Source organism: Crotalus tigris, unplaced genomic scaffold (genome assembly GCF_016545835.1).
Source record: "Crotalus tigris isolate CLP2741 ecotype Arizona unplaced genomic scaffold, ASM1654583v1 scf7180000017903.3850313, whole genome shotgun sequence".
Lineage (NCBI taxonomy): Eukaryota > Metazoa > Chordata > Lepidosauria > Squamata > Viperidae > Crotalus > Crotalus tigris.
The window spans coordinates 1,939,435-1,962,016 of record NW_024096713.1 but is presented as its reverse complement, the minus strand read 5'-3'; the positions used below and the strand labels follow the sequence as shown (position 1 = coordinate 1,962,016).

The following is a 22,582-nucleotide window of genomic DNA, read 5'->3' as shown; positions in this document are numbered from 1 at the left end:
TTCTTATGGATTTTCTATTTATTTTTTAATTAAAAATTGTCAAGAAAAAAACAAGTGAAAAATACAAAGAAAAATATAAAGAATAGTTACACTTCTATATATACTTATTGAACGCAAATGTTCAAATATGTATATTTTTCTAATGTATTTATACAACTCTTTTTTAATCTATATTTTATATAAATGATGCCCATATTTCATTATACTCGCCTATACAAAATCTACGTCTATAGGCAATCTGCTCATAAATAGCAAGGGCAATCAGGTCTTCAATCTATTCAGTAAATGGAGCCATAATTTTATCTTTCCAATGCTGCAATATCAGCTTTTTAGTCATAAGGATACAGAATCCATTTACACTGTCTGATTGTCAAATTCCATGTATTAAGTATATAATTTAGAAGAATATTATACTCTAAAAACTTTAGCTTTTATTGCTTAATAATGTAATATTTTCTCCCAAAATTAACTATAGAAACATTTTTTTAAAAAACCCATTCCTATTACATATCCAACAAAATGCTGTTTTTGACAGTCTTTTTCTGTATGAAGATATTGGAATCAAATACATTCTAAATAATATTCTTTGTTGTCTGCATTTCAGATTGATTTATTGATAACAAATATCTATAAAACTAATAGGCTTTTTAGTTTTAAAGGATTTGATAATTTCTAGTATCTTGAGTGTCTCAGAGGCTGAGATACTTATGGATTTTTTAAAATATCTCTACATTCTCTGAAAGCCTTTGTGCTAACTTTTCAAAAACAATTATATGCATCATTTGTAGAAACTTTCTACACTTTAAAACATGAAGTATAGACTGAATGTCTATTTGCTGATTACATGAAGGGCTATATTTACCCTTCTCTGATCCACAGTGGGATTTATGAGTTTCTCGTAATAACAGGCTTTGCTTGGCTTATGACTGGGACTTGGTGGTGTTGCCATGATGATATTCTGGACATAATTCAAAATTTTGGTTTACTGAAGAATTTAAGTTCTGTGACACTTAATAGCTAGAGCAATGGTTCTCAACCTTTTTAATGCCACGAGCCCAACTGGTCGTAAGTCGAGGACTATCCAACCGGTTGTAAGTCGAGGACTTTCCCTGCCCGGGAGCCCCGCACATGCGTGGTGCCGCCCCCTGTGCCGGCCGAGGCGTAGCTGGCAAGCGGCAGAGACGGCACAGGCCGACCACCAGCTGGGCCATCAGCTGGCCCAGCCCAAGGGAGGTAAGGCACCCGCCGGGCCCCACGCACACCAGCAACCCTCCCTGCACCCGCCGGCCTCCCACCCCTGGCCCTCTTTTACTTACATTTTTAGTAGTTGCTCAGCAGGGAGGGGTAGAAACTTCCAGACAGCTCGCCTTCACCGCAGACAACTTGCAGCACCGTTTGCAGAATGGGACTTTTGGCGGGCTCAGCAGGGCAGAGACAGCCTGGACAATTCCTATTGGCTTTTGAAAGCCAATAGAATTAGACTCTATTCAAGAGAGTCTATTCTATTGGCTTTCAAAAGCCAATAGAATAAAAGGGAGTAACACAGCTAAGGAAAAGGGGGGGAAATGGCGGACTGCATTGTTTGGCAACCCCCGTGAAATGGTCATTCGACCCCAAATGGGGTCCCGACCCACAGGTTGAGAACCACTGTTCTATTGGCTATTGAAAGCCAATAGAATAGACTCTCTTGAATAGAGCCTAATTCTATTGGCTTTCAAAAGCCAACAGGAATTGTCCAGGCTGTCTCTGCCCTGCTGAGCCCGCCAAAAGTCCCATTCTGCAAACGGTGCTGCAAGTTGTCTGCAGCAAAGGCGAGCTGTCTGGAAGTTTCCACCCCTCCCTGCTGAGCAACTACTAAAAATGTAAGTAAAAGAGGGCCAGGGGTGGCAGGTGGGAGCCCAGCGGGCGCAGGGAGGGTTGCTGGCGCGCGTGGGGACCAGCGGGTGCCTTACCTCCCTTGGGCTGGGCCAGCTGATGGCCCAGCCTGTGGTCAGCCTGCACCATTTCTGCCGCTTGCCAGCCACGCCTCGGCGCGGGAGCAGCACCACGCATGTGCGGCGCTCCCGGGCAGGGAAAGTCCTCGACCTACGACTGGTTGGGGTTGCGGCATTAAAAAGGTTGAGAACCACTGCAATAGAATAAAAGGGAGTAGCACAGCCAAAGAAAAGGGGGAAAAAATGGCGGACTGCATTGTTTGGTGACCGTGAAATGGTCGTTCGACCCCAAATGGAGTCCCAACCCACAGGTTGAGAACCACTGGTCTAGTTTAATGAAAAGGATTAGGGATGACATGATAGCAGTGTTCCAATATCTAAGGACCTGTCACAAAGAAGGGGGGGGTCATCCAAAGCAAGAAGCAATGGATGAAATCAAATCAAAGAGAACCAACCAAGAACTAAGAAATTTCCTAACAGTGGAACAACTTGCCTCCAGAAGTTGTGGGTGCTCTAACACTGGTGGTTTTAAGAAAAGATTGGATTGTCTGAAATGTTACAGGATTTCCTGCTTGAGCAGATCTCCAAAGTCCCTCCCAACTCTGTTACTCTGTTATTTGATACCGTTGTCATGGCATCTTTCTAGGCCTGTTTCTTATTGCTTGCTCTTAATTTTATCCATCATGACTTTAACATACAGCTGTATTAAACCATGCAGGATTTAAAAAAACTGTAGATCATCATTTATGAATTAATAGAAACTAAAATCCTTAGCAAGTCAGTATGCATTTGAAGGTGGCTCCATCTCCAAAAATTGAAGCTAACATCTTTAGACCGCCCTATTTAGTTTGTCCATCTCTGAAGTCTTCGCTGTGCTACAGATGTATCAAGTAGCATGTTTTCTAAAGGCATTTGAAGGGGAAAGTTAGGCACTTATGTCTTGGATAAAATAGCTCTAGAATCTTTTTGATGAAAAAAATACAGTATTACGGCTGATGAGCGAGCGGGAGGGGCGGGCTGATTTTCTCTCTACGTTCTTAGGAGTATAGTATCGTCCCATCTCATCTTCTTCAGCGCCTTTGCAACGAGGAGAATAGGTCTTTCCTCTCAAACGCTACAACGCCAGTAGCAAAGAAACTCAGACTAATTTAATAAAATAAAGGAGAGAACTGCTGGGAATCTTGGAGACAGTCCTTCAGAGACGCCTCCTGTGTTAGAGGCGACAATCATTCCAAGAAACTGTGGCTACAGGTACTATTACTGCAGAAAAAAGCCAGGGCAACACAGCTTTTCCGCGTCCAGCAGGAAAGTATGCAACACGCAGGCGCAACGTATTCTCAACCCCTTCCTCCTTCGCAAACTGACAGCCTTTTCTTTTCCTTCCCTTCCCGGCCGCCATAGCCCCTGCTAGTGGAGCCCGTGCAGGCCTTCCGTCCCTCTCCCTCCCCCGGCTGGGAGAGGAAGAGAAAGGCAGGGACGGGACAGGAGTCGGATTACAAGATGGCGGCTATGCCGCGGTGTTAGTGGCTGCTGCTGCTAGTTGGTACTGCTGAGCCAGAGGAGCGGCGGCTCCGACCTGACTGTCATGAAAAGCGGCGAGTTAAAGGCTTCCTGAGTGACGCTCTCAGCCCCCGGCCGGTCCTTTCCCGTGCCTCACGATCGGGCCGGGGCCCCACCATGTCGGATACCCGGCGGCGGGTGAAGGTCTACACGCTCAACGAAGAGCGGCAATGGGACGACAGAGGCACCGGGCATGTCTCGTCCACATACGTGGAGCGGCTCAAAGGGATGTCGCTGCTCGTTCGAGCCGAGTCGGACGGTGAGAAAGGGGAAGGATAATGGCAGGCAGGGGATGGAGGCAGCTGCTAATCTCTCTGGGACAATAGAGCCTACCCAGAGGAATGGGAAACAACCCATGGGAGCGTTCTGCCACCGCCACCTCACACAACCTGGGCTGAGGCCACGGATTCCTTCCCGCATATATAGTCTCTCTTTTATATTTAGACAAACCGTAGGGTCAGGTTATTGGACCCCCTCACCACAAATGTTATAGGCTTCCACCCCTAAACCGTAAGCACCTTCTTGATAGTCCCCTAAATTCATGCATGTTATAGTTAGGGAACCGTACTGACCGCTTTATAAAAGTTATTAGTAACTCCCCTGTCAGTGTTAATTGGGCGACTTTGGGAAAAAGATATTAAATGTATTATGAGGAGTGGGAAACATTAACTTTTAGAAAACTTTCATAACTTTCATGACGGTAAACTCTGCTAATTGTTACTTATTGAAAATGAACTGGCTAATGATTTTTTTAAAGGCCTTTCATAGTACTGATTTATACTTTCAAATACTATCAGCTTTTCACTCTGGGTTGGTTTTCTCTGAAGCTGCCTCAATGAAAAGACTTTTTCTTCTTGAAAAAAAATGTTCTTTGTGTTACTATATTTTCTATTTAGAATGTTGGGTGCTTAAAATTCTTAAATTTTAAACTTTTACCCAAATTATTGTCTTAACTGGTTTTCAGTGTGTCTGAATTAAGGACATACCATAATATTTCAGTGGAAGTAACCTAAAACTATACTTGGAGAAAGCAAAATATTCAAAATTGTCTCTAGTCATTAATTTGGCAGTACTTGGTGGTGAAAAGAAGAAAAATAAACATTTATATCAAATTTTATGTTCCGATGGAAGGCCTTTTTTCTATTTTAGTATTTTTATGGTAAAGCCATGATAGGTTGTTTTCAAAATTAGAAAAGCTGTTTTTAGAAGAAGAAAATGTATTGATGTTGTTAATGAACAGGTGCTAATGTACTAAATAAATCTTGTGAACTTGAAAGTGATTGCTTGAGAGCTGTTGCCATGAAACATGATTGCTTAGACATACTATATAATAAATTCAGGATTACATAATTTGGCTTTGTAAATATGTAATAGTGTATGTTAGTTACCAAAGGAAAATAAGACTATAATATTTTTTCATAAATGAATTGTGCACAGCTTGAGTAAGGCATACTGAAATTTTATCTTAAAATTCCCAGATTTGGTCACTGGGTTTGCATAAAAGTTTTGGAATAAAGTATTGTCCTTAATGTGAATAATTAGTACTTAAGTTGCCTGACTTTATTTACTTATTTAAGTACTTAGTGGAATTTTTTCATCATTTCAGGTTCCCTCTTGTTGGAATCGAAGATAAATCCAAACACTGCATATCAAAAACAACAGGCATGTATTTTTTCTTCTGTATTTCAACTATATTACTATTATTGAAAATACTATTTTTTAAAAAAATCTGGCAATTGTGTTAACCATTGGAGTAATGTGCAGAATGGTCAACTAGAGTTTTGTTATATATTCTTAGTTGTCCACATACTGATTCAAGGCAAGTCAAGGGCTATGTGTATATTAAATATTGGAGATTAATATATGAAAATACTATCTTTTACATTCACGTTTTGAGAGCTAGAACCACACTTCTGTAGCAGTGTTTGCCCTCTAAAACAAGGCTCCCCCTACCCCTAAGTTTCAGATAGCCCCCACTGCTGGTCTTTGGTGAGAGAAAGTGAAGCCGCTTGCTCATTCAGACTTGCCATCTTTTTATTTTTATGCTTTATTGATTTTATTATAATTTCTTGTTTGTTGTGAGCCATATAGAGTTGTATATTGGGCAGTACCGTGGTTTAATAACCTTTGCTGAATTATCTGCCATTAGTTTTCTGTTTTCTGTCCAGCTTTAATACTATTTGATGTTTTTTATGAATACATTAATTATTATTTATTTTGTAATTTCTTAGCCTATATTATATTACTCCATGCTGAATGCAGATATTTATTGCAACCCATGTGGATGTTCATAAATCTTCAAAGTTTACTGCCAAGTATCTAGTAGATTACAATATGAGGTGATGACTTGCATACATCTTGGTAAATTGCAGTTTGTGCAAATCTCAAATTATTGCTACTTTATTCTAGTCATTAATGATGCCCTTTCCATTGCAATAGATTTCTAACAGATGCCATAAAATGGTAGAGTCTCCAAGTCAAGTTCATTCTGTGAAGACTTCCATGAGCACATCTGGATAGTTTTCTTCACAGAATTACAGAAGTAGTTTGCTGTTACCATTTTCCAGCATGTTTTGTTGACTTCCCAGCCTAGCCTACAATCCCTTTAGTAGAGATCTCCCATCAAAGTACAAAACCAGACAAATCAGTCACTGCTTTACTATTTTTACTTTTATGCTAATTCATCTAGAACAGTGGTTCTCAACCTTTCTAATGCCGTGACCCCATAGTATAGTTCCCAACCTTTCTAATGCCGTGACCCCATAGTATAGTTCCCCATGTTGTGGTGACCCCCAAGTGGGTGTGGCCACCAATAAGAGGGAATAGGACAGCTAGGGAAAAGGGAAAAAAATGGCGGACAGCGTGGTTTGGCGACCCCCGTGAAATGGTCATTCGACCCCAAATGGGGTCCCGACCCACAGGTTGAGAACCACTGATCTAGAATGTTTTGGCTGAGTTCATATAGCCCATAAACCATGGTTGAAATTATGACAAGTGAATAAATTACAGTGCCTCTTTATGCATTTAGTTAGGCCACAAATCTTGGTTTATAAATTATAACTGGGTTCATAGATTATGATAAAATATAAACCAGCAAACCATATTGTTGCTTGGAACAATGTGTGAACCTAGCCATTAAAGGTATTAAATATTTTTAATAGATGTCTCAAGTATTATCAGAGGGTACTTTTACTACATCAGTTCCTCAGTGTGAAAAATTAAGAGATAAACTAGCATTAGTATCTGGAAAAGATCTTTATGATCTAAAAGAAAAAGAGCATATAGTGAATATCCAGATATATGCAAATCAGAAAATTATGCATCCAAGAATTTATAAACTGTATCTACAAGGGAAATTCAGAAATAAATCTCCTTTTGGTTATCAATGACAGACACTCACAGATACAGAACTTTTATTATACACAGAAAATTACAACATTACATTATTTTTTGACATAATCACCATTCAAATTGAGGCACTTGTCATAACGTCCTACGAGGTTTGAAATTCCTTAGTAGTAGTCATTCAGCGCCAAATCTGGGTTGGGGGGGTTGATTAAAAACATCCCAACGGAACTGCTTCAAAAGTTCTTGGGTGCATCTAGTGGTGTGCAGGCGTGCATTATCGTGAACCAACACCATACTGGAAGTCAGCATGCACCGACGCTATGGATGGCTCATCTGAGTTTTCATAACGTTTCACAGTAGACTTCTGAATTGATGGTCGAACCACACACCATGAACTTCACTTGCAGTACTCCTTTGGCATCCTCACATTTGGCTGGATTTTTTATGGCACTACTTCCGATGTGGTGGTTCCCAATAATGCTTGCCCACATACTGCTAGATGTATTTTTGAAGCAGTTCCATTAGATGTTTTTGATCACCACCACCCCCATAGCCCAGTTTTGGCACCGAGCAACTACTACTAAGGAATTTCAAACCTTGTAAGATGTTATGACAAGTGCCTCAATTTGAATGGCGATGATGTTGAAAAGTAATATAATGTTGTAGTTTTCTAATGTGTATAACAAAAGTTCTATATCTGCAAGTGTCTGTCATTGACAACCAAATGGAGGTTTATTTCTGAATTGCTCTCATAGTAGCAAAATTTTGCTGTATGTTATAAGATATTTTCGGTTTTATAATTTCTAATTTCTATCATGCTCAAATGAGATGAAAGATAGAGCCCAACAAATAAAAGCTAATTTTATCCTTAGGGCAGGTGTAACTTTTACATAATGATATTCCTAGAAAGTTAAGGAAATGTTTTTAACACTGGGTTTTTTTGTTTTGGAGTATATTGGAAAAATATTATATGTTTTTGACTCAGTTAATCAAACATTTATAGTTAAATAGTTATTACATTTTAGGTGTATAACAGTTGAATTAAAATGATTGCCAAATGAATTTTGAATTTTTGCCATTGAATATTACTTATATTCTCTGTTGCTCTTTAAAAACACATCTTAATTTTAAAATGTTCTCTGAAGTAGTAAAAGCAGTACAGTTACTTGAAAATAACTAATATTGTTAGTGATGCTTTTATTTGGATAAAATAAATAAAGATATCTAATTTGTTAAATACTTATTAAGATATGAGGATAGGGTTGCTTCAATTTTAATTATCCTAAATTTTTCATAATTTATTAAATTTATAACAATTATTATTTATTACATTTATATGCCACCCATCTCATCAGAGATTACTCTCCTTTCGCTTCTTTCTGTTCATAATTATATGGTTTGAATTTATTGTTGATAATTTCATTTTTGACCCTTTGTATTCCAATAGACACAATTTTGCTCGGATTTTTGTCTCGGTAAATGCTTCTTGGAATACTGATGACCTTGTTCTTATGTCATCAATGATAGCATCAAGCCACCTTCTTTTCTGTCAGCTTCTTTTTCAGTTGCCTTTGATTTTCAGACCTTCTTTAGTGATTTTTACTTCGACATTATATGTTCAAAATATCTAAACCTTCATTATTAGTGTTTCCACCAAGTAATCTGATTTTATATAGTTTATCTAATTCTGAATTATTTGCTATTTGTTTTTCCTCAGCTACCAGGTACTTTTAAGAGTTTTCCTCAGCACCACAGTTGAAATACATCATTTTTTTGTTCAACCTTTCTGATAACCAATATGTTACAATAAATAAGTAGATTTTTTTTCTTTTCCTGACCATAGGCTCTATTCCTGTGAATTTTTGAGCCTAGAAAGGTAAAAGTCTGTTCTATATCAATTTCTCTAAGTTATATGCATTGGTTGGTATAACCTTTTCACATGATCCCTGATTTTTAATATTAAACTGCATTATTTTTGAACTGCTTTTCACTTTCAACAGATTCTTTTAAGTCTTTCCTAATAGCCATAAAATAGCATCATCAGCATATATGACGTTGTTCATATTTCTCCCAGTAATTTTAATTTCAATTGCTATTTCTTCTAGTCTGGCATTTGCAATGCTATATTCATGGTTTTCTAGTAAAAGAGTTCGCAAGAGAATCTTGCTGACATTTAACAATTCCACAATCCTGAATACGCTCTTTAAAATGAAATGCTACATTCTGCATGTAAGTTAAATAACAAGGTGACAATATAAACCTTGCCATGCTGTTTTCCCAATATTCTGTTCTGACTTGATCATTTTGAATTCTTCCATAGGCTGCATAAATTTCCAGTGTTTTTGTTGCCTTTTGCTTTCCATCTTTCTTCAGCTATTTTCATTATGTCTAAAGTGCATTTTGAGATACTTTTATTTGTTTCATCTTTAAAGTTATCACTAATTTAACTCAAATTCTATGCATAATCACATATAATATTATTGATTTATCTTTTGAGTTTGATTCTTTTAAGTTTTATTTTAGGTTAAATTATAATCTTGCAAAAAGTAATTTGGGATATGAGAGTGAGATTAGGTCTTGTTTTTGCTGAATCAGTTGAGCCTCTCCAGCTGTACTTGCTTTCTTTTTCATCAGGTGGTGCCCATGTGTAAAGCTATATTTTAGATTGTTGAAAGAAGAAATTTCTTAAAGTTACAAGGTTTTCTTGGCAGCTCCCTAATAGTCTGTCTCCTGCTTTATCTTGTATGCCAAAGCCATTATTTCCCATTATTCCAGTTGTTATTTTATTTCTAATTTAGCATTCTACCCTCCTATATTATGACATCTCACTTTTTTAGTCTGATGTTAGCAAAGTGCTGCATATTACCAAAGAACCCTTCCATTTCTTCTCTACCTCTTGTTTGAAACATAAATTTGGATCATTGCAATATCAGGTGATTTGCCATGGACTCAAATTGAGATCATCCGGTCATTTTGTGAGTTATATCCAAACACTAATTTTGATATCTTTTGTTAATTTTCACTACTCCATTTGTTCTACGATGTTCAGTAAAAGATCTGATGTCCTTCTGAGATGAAGTGATCCAGTTTAGTTCAGTTCACTGATTTCCAAAATGTCAGTATTGTATCTAGATATTTCTGGTGTGGCAACATCTGGTTTATGGTTTTGACATTCCACATGCCAGTGGGATACATATATTTACTGTGCTAAATTTTCCTTTTGCCTCTGGCCACATCAACACCTAGGATCCTATTGACTTTTATCCAACCACATCATAAATACCACTCAGAACTTTGTGCTCTTTTCTAGTTGCTCCTTGGATACTTTCTCATCTGGAGAGTTCATCTTCCAGTTTCATTTTGGCATTGTCCTGGTTATGAATGTCTATTTGGTTTCCTTTGATAGAATATTGGAATGGATTGTATTTCCTTTCACAGAATATCATATTTATATTTTCCTATATTTGCCTTTATCTGTATGTGTATTCCCCTCACTATAACCCCTTTATAGTAATAAGAATCCTTGAAGGATAATCTGCTGAAGTGTTTTCCACTGCTTTTTAAGATTGTTTTTTATCTTCCGTCAAAGTTGAATTCATACTTATTATATATGAACAGTTGTTTACAAACTGAAAAAAGAATGTTGAATATGACAGATGTAGGACTTGGATACCCTTTCATTCTGTTACTCCGTAGTATTTACATGGATTAAAAACACAACGCAGTATCATTGAAATGTGAAGAAAACTTCTTCTTTGTCTCCTGACGTACCCAAAGTATATTTGACTTTGCACACTATGATTTTTTTAAAATTCCAAATGATAGCAATTAAATAGTGAACGTCTCGATAAAAATTAACATAGTATATTGTTTGCCATCTTTCTAGTAAGATGCTTCTAAGAACTAAAGCTCTTAATAAATGAGTGGCAGTGTGTATATCAGGAGTTATCTATCCTACGTAAAATATGTTTTTTTTTTTAAGTTGTATGGCTAGTCATAGGAAAAAATATAGTGGTGCATCGTCTTTCTTGTCCCCCTCTTCTTTCCATGTTCTCTTATATTTTGTACTGGTTGAAAGCTACTCTCCTTGATACCTAAACCTAGCTGTATATTACATTTTGCAGTAAAGTCAAATAATAAATATAATATTCCATTTTAAAATAGGACACTTTGATTGTTTGGTCAGAAGCAGAAAATTATGATTTAGCTCTGAGTTTTCAAGAAAAAGCTGGCTGTGATGAGATCTGGGAAAAAATTTGCCAGGTAAGGATTACATTTAAAGTTCTTAATGTTTTTTTTTTTTAATTTAGATTTGACTCTTCATAAACTTTGTGATTGAAGTAAAGTTCTAGTGGCCCATTTAATTTTGATAGTATGAATTATAAAATTTATTTTCTAGTTTAGCTGATGATGTGATATTTCAGTGGCATTATTTAAAATACCATTTCAGGACAGCTTTACATTTATACTTCTACAATGAAATTATTTTGAGGTTTGCAGTGACTGTGATTCTGCTGTATAACATTATATTACAAATATTACCATTAACTTACAGTATACCAAGAATATCCTTCCCTCCTCTCTCCCTCCCTCCTTTTTCATCAGCTGGCATGATAGAGCAACCTAAATTTGGTGTGCAGCCCACCAATCCCATTTCACTGACATTTCATAGAATGTCAGAACTATATTAACTATGATTTAGATATTGGTAATAACATTGATTTTCGTAATTCCTTTTCCTTGCCTTTCAAAGACTCTAATGTATGTCAGAATAAGTCAATAATTATTAATGTTTTTGATTTTAGGTTCAAGGGAAAGACCCTTCTGTAGAAGTTACACAGGATCTCATTGATGAATCAGAAGAAGAACGCTTTGAGGAAATGCCCGAAACTAGTCATTTGATTGATCTCCCTACTTGTGAACTCAACAAACTCGAAGAAATAGCAGACCTAGTTACCTCAGTTCTCTCATCACCCATTCGTAGAGAAAAATTAGCCTTAGCACTGGAGAATGAAGGCTATATTAAAAAATTATTACAGCTTTTCCAGCTTTGTGAGAATCTAGAAAATACTGAAGGCTTGCATCATTTGTATGAAATTATTCGAGGAATTTTGTTTCTCAATAAAGCAACTCTTTTTGAGGTGATGTTCTCAGATGAATGCATTATGGATGTTGTGGGATGCCTTGAATATGATCCTGCATTAGCTCAACCAAAAAGGCATAGGGAATTTTTGACCAAAACAGCAAAGTTTAAAGAAGTTATACCCATAACAGACTCTGAACTTAGACAAAAGATTCATCAGACTTATAGGGTACAATACATTCAGGACATCATCTTGCCAACACCATCTGTTTTTGAAGAGAATTTTCTTTCTACCCTTACTTCATTTATTTTCTTTAACAAAGTCGAGATTGTCAGTATGCTGCAGGTAAGTGAATTCAAAAGTCTAAAAGAGTTGCATTTTGAAAATTCTAAATATAATTATGATGCTAACCATCAAGCCTTTTAATATGCTGCTGTTATTTGCATATGCTCATTTACTAGTTCTTATAAATTATTTTTCACTACTCACAGAGCATAATAATTTAGCTGTATTGTTTGTGTACTCATTGATGTATATTTCATAGGCTTTTCATGAACACAGTAGATTTCTCTCAAACAAAATAGACTGCACATAAGTTCTTATAAGTGCTATGAGAAGTACATGGTTTTCTGACTGTTCTTTTATATTCGTTAGCACTGAGGCTTAACTTTTAAGCAGTTATGTTAAACATGGTACTGAAAGTAACATAATATAATATTTTTCCCCTGCTATCTATAAACAGCAATATGTGAGCAGTGACCATTTTCTATAGGCTGTATGGAAAAGGTGCAATTTTTAAATTTTGTTAAAATTTATTTCTTTGAAAATCAGTCATGCACCAGTCATAAGGTTCTGAAGATAAATAAAAAATATTAAAACATACAATAATTTCTACTGGTATACTGTAACCATTAAAAATCCTTTTGAAATAAAAGGAAAATAAATATAATATTCCCTGGCTGTTGCCTTGTTCATAACAAATTATACTTATAAATATTGATATTGAAGTTATAAAAAATACAGAACTGAGATAAAACCAGGCAAGGGAGGTAAGGAATATAGAAAGCTTCCTTTTGGCAAATTACTTTGTCCATATAGCCCAATCTTACATAGCCTAATTGGCAACAACTTCAAAGAATTTTAGTGATCTCCTACACTCCTACACTAAAATGCTTTCTTCATTGGTGATATACAGGTTGGGCTTGGTGTCTCTCTGCATATAGAGAATATACATACCACTGATCTGTCCATCTTTTCCTGATAGTATAAACATCTTATTTCTATCAGTCTATAATTGGCATAATTTATTTAAAATACAGCATCTTAGGTATGCAAAAATACATCTAAGCTCTTGTTGAGCTTCCCATTTACTTCTGTTGTATTGTTGACAGTGAATATATCTGGAAAAAAAAACCCACTTCAGTTATGGTGGTAGTAACACATATAGACCTTACATATTTGCTAGTTGTTGTTTCTTATTTTGATGAACCTGATGAAGCAGTCTAGGATGACAACATTTTGTCCTCTGTATGTATTTTATTGTCCCTGTTCGCCTCCTAAATGGCATCACAGGTACAGATCTGGATGAATTGCAGTCATCAAATAATGCTGAATTATGCTTATATTGATATAATTTTAATGTGTTGTGATGGTAGCAATGTCAAAGTTTAGCTACTACCATAGCTATTGACTGTAAACTCAGTTAAACTCTGCGTAAAATTTGTCAAGGATAGCTGGGTAGAATTTGCACTCCCATTTCCTTAAACAATAGCTTAAATTCAATTCAGTGTGAAATATTTTGGGTCCAATGAAATCCAGCACTGAAAAGGCAGAAGTGGACTGAATCTTCTTAAGACTGCTCAGATATGTGTTGTGATTGATTGATTGATTGATTAAACAATTGTATGATCTAGCACATTGTTAAGAGTTTTCTGGAATTGTTCACCTGATATTTATTTATTTAAAGTATTTTTACCATAGTGTTCACAAAAAGACTCTTAGAACTGCTAGCCTGATATAGTAAATACAAGTTGATCCTTGTCCATAGGCTTACAGTCAGAAAAAGACAACATAAAATGAAAAATGGAGAGAGGTGGGAAGAGGGGGAAAAATAAACTTCTGACATTTTAAAATAAACAGTAGCTCTTATAAAAACCAGTTGGAAAAGAGCTGAGGAAATAAGACGTTGAACTGAGTTTTTATTGTAAGTATCCTCAGTCTGATTATAATATTCCATTATATGCTTTTACTTTTTCTCAGGTTTTTTTCCTTTGTGCATGTTTGCATGTTCAACATGTCATAGTGAGTGACTGAAGGAAGAAGCTAAGTTGAATCTAAAATTGGTGAAGATTTAAATAGGAATAAAGAAACTTGCTTTGTATCAAGTGAAATCACTGGTTTAATTAGTTCAGTATCGTCTGAGTTAATGGATAATAATTCTTGAGTTTCAGATAGAAGATTTTGTAAAATTGCCTAGGAATTGAATATGGATATTTTGTATGCAAAGCCTATGTTACATAATTAGAGCTTTCAAAGAACTTTTAGAGCAGTGTTTCTCAACCTTGACAATTTTAAGGCATGTGGACTGCAACTCCCAGAATTCCACAGCCAGCAATGCTGGCTGTGGAATTCTGGGAGTTGAAGTCCACATGCCTTAAAATTGTCAAGGTTGAGAAACACTGTTTTAGAGAATTAAGTTCTGCATTTGGCCTTTGAATGAGGTTCATCATGCCTCACTCCAAAAGGGTATAAAGACTAGAAGAAAAATAAAAATCATTTCAGTGTTGTGAAATTAGTTAAATGCTGTTATTGTAATTATTCAAAATAGATTTAATATTTTCACATTAGTTATACCAGAATGACAATTTTACAACTCTGGGGATTTATTGAAGGATTCAAGGGACAAAGTGCAACTTGAGATTTCAGATTGGGGTGATTGTTAAACATTGTGACATGAAGAATTAAAGTCACAGGAAAGTATTTTGTAGTCATTATTCCTTCTGTATCAACAAATGACTGTGGTACTTCAGAATAAATCTGGTGATGCTGCTTTTTAAAAACTCATTCATCATTCTACTATAATTCTTGGGTTAGCTCATTTTAAATATATGATTGTTCAGTGTTCAGCAGATAAATTGTAATTAATTTAGTAGAAGGTCTCACCAAAATAAATTGGACTACAACATTTTAGCATGTACTATTACCTGAATTCTGAACATGATAAAGCATAACTTTAAAAATATTTAGCTTGCTTGATTTTCAGATAATTTGGTCTTTCTATATCAAGCTGTAGTGACAATGTTTTGTCAGGATTCTCTTCAACGAGCTATTGATGTTATTGTGTCATTTAGTTTGCAATTTGGTCCTTAGTAGCTGTTTTACCTATGTAATAGTTATTTTTGTTTTGTTAAAACATTCTGTTGAAGTATCACAATGCCATTTGAGCTGAATTAGCATTTTCAGGGTTACTGCTCTTAAGTAATGTTTTAATGAAGTTTTAGATTTGCAGAGATTTAATATTGTGTTTAGTTCTTGACTTCTAAGATTTGGTTTTAATAATGTTGCAGCAGCAATTGTGATAAACTTCTGAATATGAGATAAATGTATTGTAGATGATATAGGGTAGACAATCTTTTAGTGTTACAGTACTGCCTTACTTAATGTTCTTTCCTTTTTACACCCTCACATTTTCAAAGAGGATGACCCATATAAGATAAATTATACTTGTCATGTTGTGGAAACAATCTCTTTTATTTCTGGCTATGTTACTACTACTGCAACAATATGAAATTGTGCATTTTGAGTTTTGTTACTGCCTGCTCTACAAGGCTGTTTCAGAAAGGAAAAAAAAAGGTGGATGAATCTGTTAACTGGGAGTATGAACAATACTGGAGTGGCAATAAACTATATACACTATGTATAGCTAGGACCTTTCTTCCTTTTAATAGTTAAAATCTAAGAACTACTTCAGAAAGAAATCCAAAGCTTCAGGCCCCCATACCCATTAATCTGGTGTTGAAATTCACTGTACTCTCAGAATTAGTTGGCCATGTGCTAGGATATACTGATTCCTCAGCACTGACACATTTTTAGATATTACCCTAAAGCTGTTCAGAATTTTAGAGGTTATAAAAGGGAAAAAAGAAAAACAAAATCAAAGTTAAGTGATGTCAGGATAATTAATCATAGATTACTTTTGCAAAAGTTTGCTTACTTATAGGAGCCAGTACTGAAATAATATCTAACTAGTTTTATTTTAAGATTAAACAAAAAAACCCAAAGCATTCTGCAATTTGTAGATAAATCTATAGTTCACTGGCCCTTATGTTGTATATAAATCATTGAGAAGCAGGAGGATTCTTAAAGGTGTTTTAATTCAGATGCCTAGAAATCAATTGTGGTAATCCAGATCCAAACCAAATTCTGGGCAACAATAAAGTGAAAGCAGTTTTCAAGATGCAGTTCCATTTTGAATTTAACAACTAAGGAGGTTTAACTCCTACCGGTCTCTTCCTTATTAAGTTACAATATTTTCCTTTTGTGCCAAAATGATGAAATTAAAGCTCATTTTGCTGTGATTACAGTAAAACATTGATGGCCTGGTGGAGGATATACAGCAGTTTTTTTCACTTTCTAACACATCTAAAACTTTTTTTATTAATAAGAAATACATTTTTATAAGTAAAAACTAAATAACCAACATATTTTAAGGTTATGTTTTGCTTCTTAATAGCTAGGCAACATGGCAATATATTTAGAATCGTGATCTGTAACTAAAATAGAAATAATCTTAATGTGATGTGATATGGTAAAATTGTAGACGGTACATTTTGTCTTTTTATGGTACTGCATTAACTGATCTATAGAAACTATGACACATGCTTAACAACTTCATACACAAACCACTGTTAATTATATTATTAATTGTGTAGCCAAGAAGCAATAAGGAGAACAGACTGTACCTTCAGAATTCCTTTTCTAAAAATATCAGTTTGAATTGTGCAGTGTTCTTCAAAATGTGGGGGAGCCACAATAATTATCCTTTGTGACAGCTAGTTAGAACTTCTAGGCTAGATAGTTTGATAGAAGGATGTGTCATTAGTATGAGATTTCTGACACATGTTAACAATTGGGAAGGGAATATTTAGAAATGCAGCCTACTAACTGCAGTAGTCATGACTGTTTTGCATGACACATATCTCGGATCAACAGACAGTAAGTAATTTGCAAACTTATTGCTGAAGCAGGAAGGATGAGAAAGAGGGATATTTGGGAAATGGTATAGTGGGAAGAAGGAAATAATGCTACTATTTTCCCCAGTTCCAAAGTACTGTATATTTTATCTGTATCTGTTTGGCAAGATTATATTAATTTTGTGCTTACAGTAGTAGTATAGCTACCATAAATGTGAAGAAGGGCAGGTTTGATATGCTAGGAAAAAATGAAGTTAATTCCTTTTTTTATATTTACCTAATTAAAATATGCTAATTAAAGGTAATCATTGCCTTCATTTAAGAACAGTTTGTGACTATTTGAACTGTGTATAATACTTATTTCTCGAAATCTTGGTGTGTGTGTATATATGTGTGTGTGTGTGTATCAGTGGTTCTCAACCTTTTTAATGCTGCGACCCCCAACTGGTCGTAAGTCGAGGACTACTCAACCGGTCGTAAGTCGAGGACTACTCAACTGGTGCAGCACCGTTTGCAGAATGGGACTTCTGGCGGGCTCAGCAGGGCAGAGACAGCCTGGACAATTCCTATTGGCTTTTGAAAGCCAATAGAATTAGAATAAAAGGGAGTAGCACAGCTAAGGAAAAGGGGGAAAAATGGCGGACTGCGTTGTTTGGCGACCCCCGTGAAATGGTCGTTCAACCCCAAATGGGGTCCCGACCCACAGGTTGAGAACCACTGGTGTGTATGTATGTATGTGTGTATATATATATATATATATATATATATATATATATATATATATATATAATATGCAATCACCAGGAGAGTTTAAGTAAGAAAAATACTGTACTAAAAGCTGCCAAGCTTTCGTTGGGAACTCCCAACACACACACACACACACACACACAGAGAGAGAGAGAGAGAGAGAGAGAGAGAGAGACTCCCAGTACACGTTAAATTTACTACTAGAACTATCAAGATATTTAATATAAATTACTATTATTTCTAGATATTCTATACCTTTGAGATAGGGTAAATCAATTGTGAGTATACTTAAGATTAGCAAAATAACTGTTGAATGTGCATTTGCCTTTAAAATTACAGGTCTTAGGAAACTAAACTGCTGTATTCATGTCCAAGTTTTTTTTTTCTGGATTATTTTGTTCAGTTCCCAGATGACAGTGCATTTGTACCACCTTTGAGTGCTCTTAAATTCTTTACAGTAAAGCTATTGGCTCTATTAGTTAAGAGCCTTGCTGCATCATTTTTATTGCTTAAGTGTTCTCATTTTAAGGTATCTTAACCAAAGATTATATAAATCTGAACTGAATATTCAAAATATCCTTAAATTATATAATTTGTTCATTGAGCCATTTCACCCAACCCATGGCATTTCCAATAATTCCTGTAATTTTCTACTAGTTTGCTGGGTGATGTGTGGAAGCTATAGATCAGTACAAGAAAAGAACAGCTTTGAAGAAAAACTGGATTTATGGTTCAGTTGGGCTCCTTTGGCTTCCAACCCTCTCAGTTTTCCTGGATTCCAATTTGAATTTGGGAACAAATGAAAGTTGTTAGAGGAGCTACTTTAGAAGGAAAAGACAAAGTAGTAACAGTATGAGGACTGGGAATCTTTCTATCTTTTCCCTTCCCTCAGTTTCTGAATCACAAAATTTTAGGGTTAGGGAAGTTACAATAGCAATTCTTACCTATCTCTTTAAAATAGTGATGAGAAGTAAACTAGGCATTTAGTTCAAGTTTATTTAAAAATCAAAATGGGTCTTCTTGTAACCAAAATCGCTTCATCATATCATTGTTGCCTGGCTCCATCATTTTATACATGCCATGCAAAGTCTGAAGCAGGTTACTTTAAATCCTTAAGCTCTTCAGTCAGTTTAGAACCCTGCTTTCTCTTGCCATTCTAGTTATTTAATTAAGATAATAATAGATAGGTGATAATGATATGAATTTGAGTAGATTGTGGCTATTTAAAATTATTTTACGCTAAATATAGTTCATGATTGGGAGAATTATTTATGGTTAATTACAATATTAATCACATTCAGTGTTATTTTACATCAAATGAGACTGAAAAGAAACATTTGAAAATCTGTGATATGAAATAGTCAAAATAAAACATAAAAATGTATAACTTTAGTGGCAAAGTGAACTAATTGGAGAAAAAAACCCTTATTTTAAAGTCTAATTCTTAAAATTCTTTGTGTTATAACTATACATTACAATATTCTGCAGGAAGATGAAAAATTTTTGTCTGAAGTTTTTGCACAGCTAACTGACGAAGCTACTGATGATGACAAAAGACGTGAACTGGTAAGTTTATTTGTAGATTTAATTCTGAAATTCTTTTTTTTTTATTAAAAATTTTTAAAGGTTTTTACAAATAACAACACAAAAAAAAAAACAACCCTCACCCAACCCCTCCCAAACCACCCCCTCCATCCCCCCCCCGAGCTTCCCAGAACTGAATATAGGCTTAATTAAAATGTTAAGAAAACTAAACAAATTTTAACAATTTATAAAATAATTAATAATAGGATATATATAACGTAAACATTAAGAAAAAAAAATTTAAAAAGAAAAAGAAAAAAAAAGAAAAGAAAGAAAATGAAAAAAAAATAAGAAAAAGAAAAAAGAAGAAAGAAAGAAAGAAAAAAAGAGAAAACAATCTATAAAATATCAAAAATTATGTACAAGTTACAAAAAAGCTAAATAATATTTTTTTAAATCCAATTTATATTGTATAAAACTTATCCATTTGTCCCATACAGCAAAAAACTTCTCTTGCGATTGCTCCTTTAAAAAAGCCGAAATCTTTGCCATTTCTGCCAAATAAGAAACTTTAAAAAACCACTCTTGCAAAGTAGGCCAAGATTCCTTCTTCCAATATTGCCCTACTAACAGCCTTGCGGCTGTGATCAAATTTAACATTAAAATAACCTCCTTAGCATCACAATAACAATACCTAACAAAAATAACTGCGGAGTGAATTTTACCCTCCTTCTAAAAATTCTTTGAATATTCCACCATATCTTGATCCAAAAAGCTTTTATGTTTTTACACGTCCACCAAGTATGATAATAAGTGGCGTCCAAACAGCCACATCTCCAACACTTAGGCTGTAAATCAGGGTACATAATAGACATTTTTTGTGGATCAAGGTGTCATCTATAAAACATCTTATAAAAATTCTCCTTTAAATTCTGGGCTTGTGTAAATTTAACATTCCTCACCCAAATAATTTCCCAGGTATCCAGTGGGATTGGTTCACCAAAATTTTGTGCCCATTTAATCATACAATCTTTAATTAATTCAGATTCTGAATCCAATTCCACTAGGACCCCATAAATCCTCTTAATGTGAGTTTGTCTTTGGTCCTTTACTTGTTTAAAAAGATTTTCATCTTCTCTAAGCCAGCCCACATTACAATCCGTCTTCCATCTGTCCACTATTTGTCTATATTGAAACCATGAATAGGTAATATTTTCATATGTTAAATCTTCCAAAGATTTTAACTGCCAACTCTGACCATCCCATCTAAGTAATTGTGTATAAGAAACCCTATCCATTTTAACTCCTCTCCTTATCCCCTCTATCGCATGCCAAGGTATGGCCCATAAGGGTATTTTAAAATCACTCTTGTAATACTTCCTCCAAACCATAAGTAAGGAAATCCTTATAATATGTGATTTAAAAGCTCTATCCACTTTTTTATTAAAAATTAAATAGGCATGCCATCTAAAAAGTAAGTCCCAACCCTCCAGATGGAGTATGTCTACATTTGTTAAATTTACCCAATCACTAATCAAAGTTAAAACCACAGCATCATAATATAATTTCAAATTCGGTACCTTGAGTCCACATTCTTGTGATTGTTCATAGCGCCTCCATGTGTCTGGAAAGATTACATTTATGACTGCTTAATTTTTTTATATTATTTTAAAATTGCCCACCTCCCTCAGAGAGGGACTCTGTGTGAATGCCTGTGTCATGACATGGTACCCAGGACTTGAGTTCTACTTTGGTTTGGCTTGATTGTTTTTTGGCTGATTTATAGAACAGTGACGTCAACAAATAGGTAGTTCTGTAGCTTTGTCAGGATTTTTTAATTCAAGTGTTGGAATAAGTAGGCCCCCATGATCCATAACACATTAAAAACATAAGAAACATTTACTGAATAAGGTAAGTATTCATTCAATAGTTTCAGAACCAGTTGGTCTAAAACAATATACTGATGTGTTTTGGGGAAAGAAATAATGAAAGGAGTGGCAGTAACATTGCCGTCTTCACTAAATTAGTACTTCTACTACCTATATTTCCTTAAAAAAATATGTTGTTGTTGTTTTTTTTTTTTTTTTGCTAAGTATAGTGCAATACAGTACAGGTTCTATGCTCATTTAAACTTCAGCAATGAACTTTTTTCCTTCTATAATTTTTTTCTTTCACTTGGTGCAGGTTAATTTTTTCAAAGAGTTCTGTGCATTTTCTCAGACATTACAGCCTCAAAACAGAGACACCTTTTTCAAAACATTGGCAAAATTAGGAATTCTTCCTGCTCTTGAAATAGTAATGGTAAGTTGAATTCGAGGCAAAGCATGTTGTACGTTTTTTATAAGGATAGCATTCTTTAGTGCATACTTATCATTTGAAATAGGTACAGTTCAGACTTACCGTACTTTCCAGCGTATAAGACGACTTTCACAAGCATTAAAATAGGCGCCGAAGTTGGGGGTCGTCTTATACGCTGGAAATAACAGTAGTTTCCGGCGTATAAGATGACTTTCTAGGCATGCAACTCGGCACCGAAGTTGGGGGTTGTCTTATATGCCGGGTCGCCTTATACGCTGGAATATACGGTACTCTTTATATTTGCATATTGTATACTCTGCATATTCTGCATAAATGTTGGGATAGAATGAGAAGGATGAGAAATTTAATGAGGATGCTGGAAGCTTAATTTTGGTCCCTTTTTAAAGTTTATGGTTTTAATAGATGTATATATTATGCTTTTTATTGATGCTTTAATTTAATTTATTTATTTATTGAATTTATTTACCATCCATCTTATAGCAAACGACTCTGGGCATTTGTTGTTTGGAAGAGTTTAATAAAAGATGAATGGCTATGTAATAAATAAATAGATAAATAAATATTTACATACTAATTTAAATATCCAGCTGATATTGAAATCTTGACTCTCATCTGTAATAACTGAAATGTACCTGACATGCAATGTATGTGTGACTATGCATATCAAATTTGGAGGGATATGTTAAATATTTTGAAATGTCAGCCTAACAAGTTAGATCAAACCAAGAAACTGACTCCACAGAAAGTAGTATAAACTATATCTTATTGTATTTTATTGATAGTAACAGAATCTTGTGAAATTGCTTTTGTTTTACCTTTTCTCCTTCTGATATCCCACAGTCAGGAAGTAGTTAACATGAACCTCTTCCTAATA

General features: G+C 35.0%; 1 protein-coding gene across 2 annotated transcripts in view; it reads left to right on the top strand.

Annotated features, from left to right (window-relative positions):
- Window positions 1–3,302: 3,302 nt before the first annotated feature.
- PPP4R3B (protein phosphatase 4 regulatory subunit 3B) overlaps window positions 3,303–22,582 on the top strand; it is a 49,240-nt gene continuing 29,960 nt past the window's right edge. The window contains exons 1-6 of one of the 2 annotated variants that reach the window (XM_039344368.1): window positions 3,303–3,753; window positions 5,101–5,156; window positions 11,007–11,105; window positions 11,648–12,271; window positions 19,354–19,431; window positions 21,574–21,690. In XM_039344368.1, coding sequence (XP_039200302.1) covers window positions 3,612–3,753; window positions 5,101–5,156; window positions 11,007–11,105; window positions 11,648–12,271; window positions 19,354–19,431; window positions 21,574–21,690 — 1,116 coding nt within the window. In that variant the 5' untranslated portion in view covers window positions 3,303–3,611. The remainder of the gene's footprint in view (window positions 3,754–5,100; window positions 5,157–11,006; window positions 11,106–11,647; window positions 12,272–19,353; window positions 19,432–21,573; window positions 21,691–22,582) is intronic. The other variant, XM_039344370.1, reaches the window with a different exon arrangement.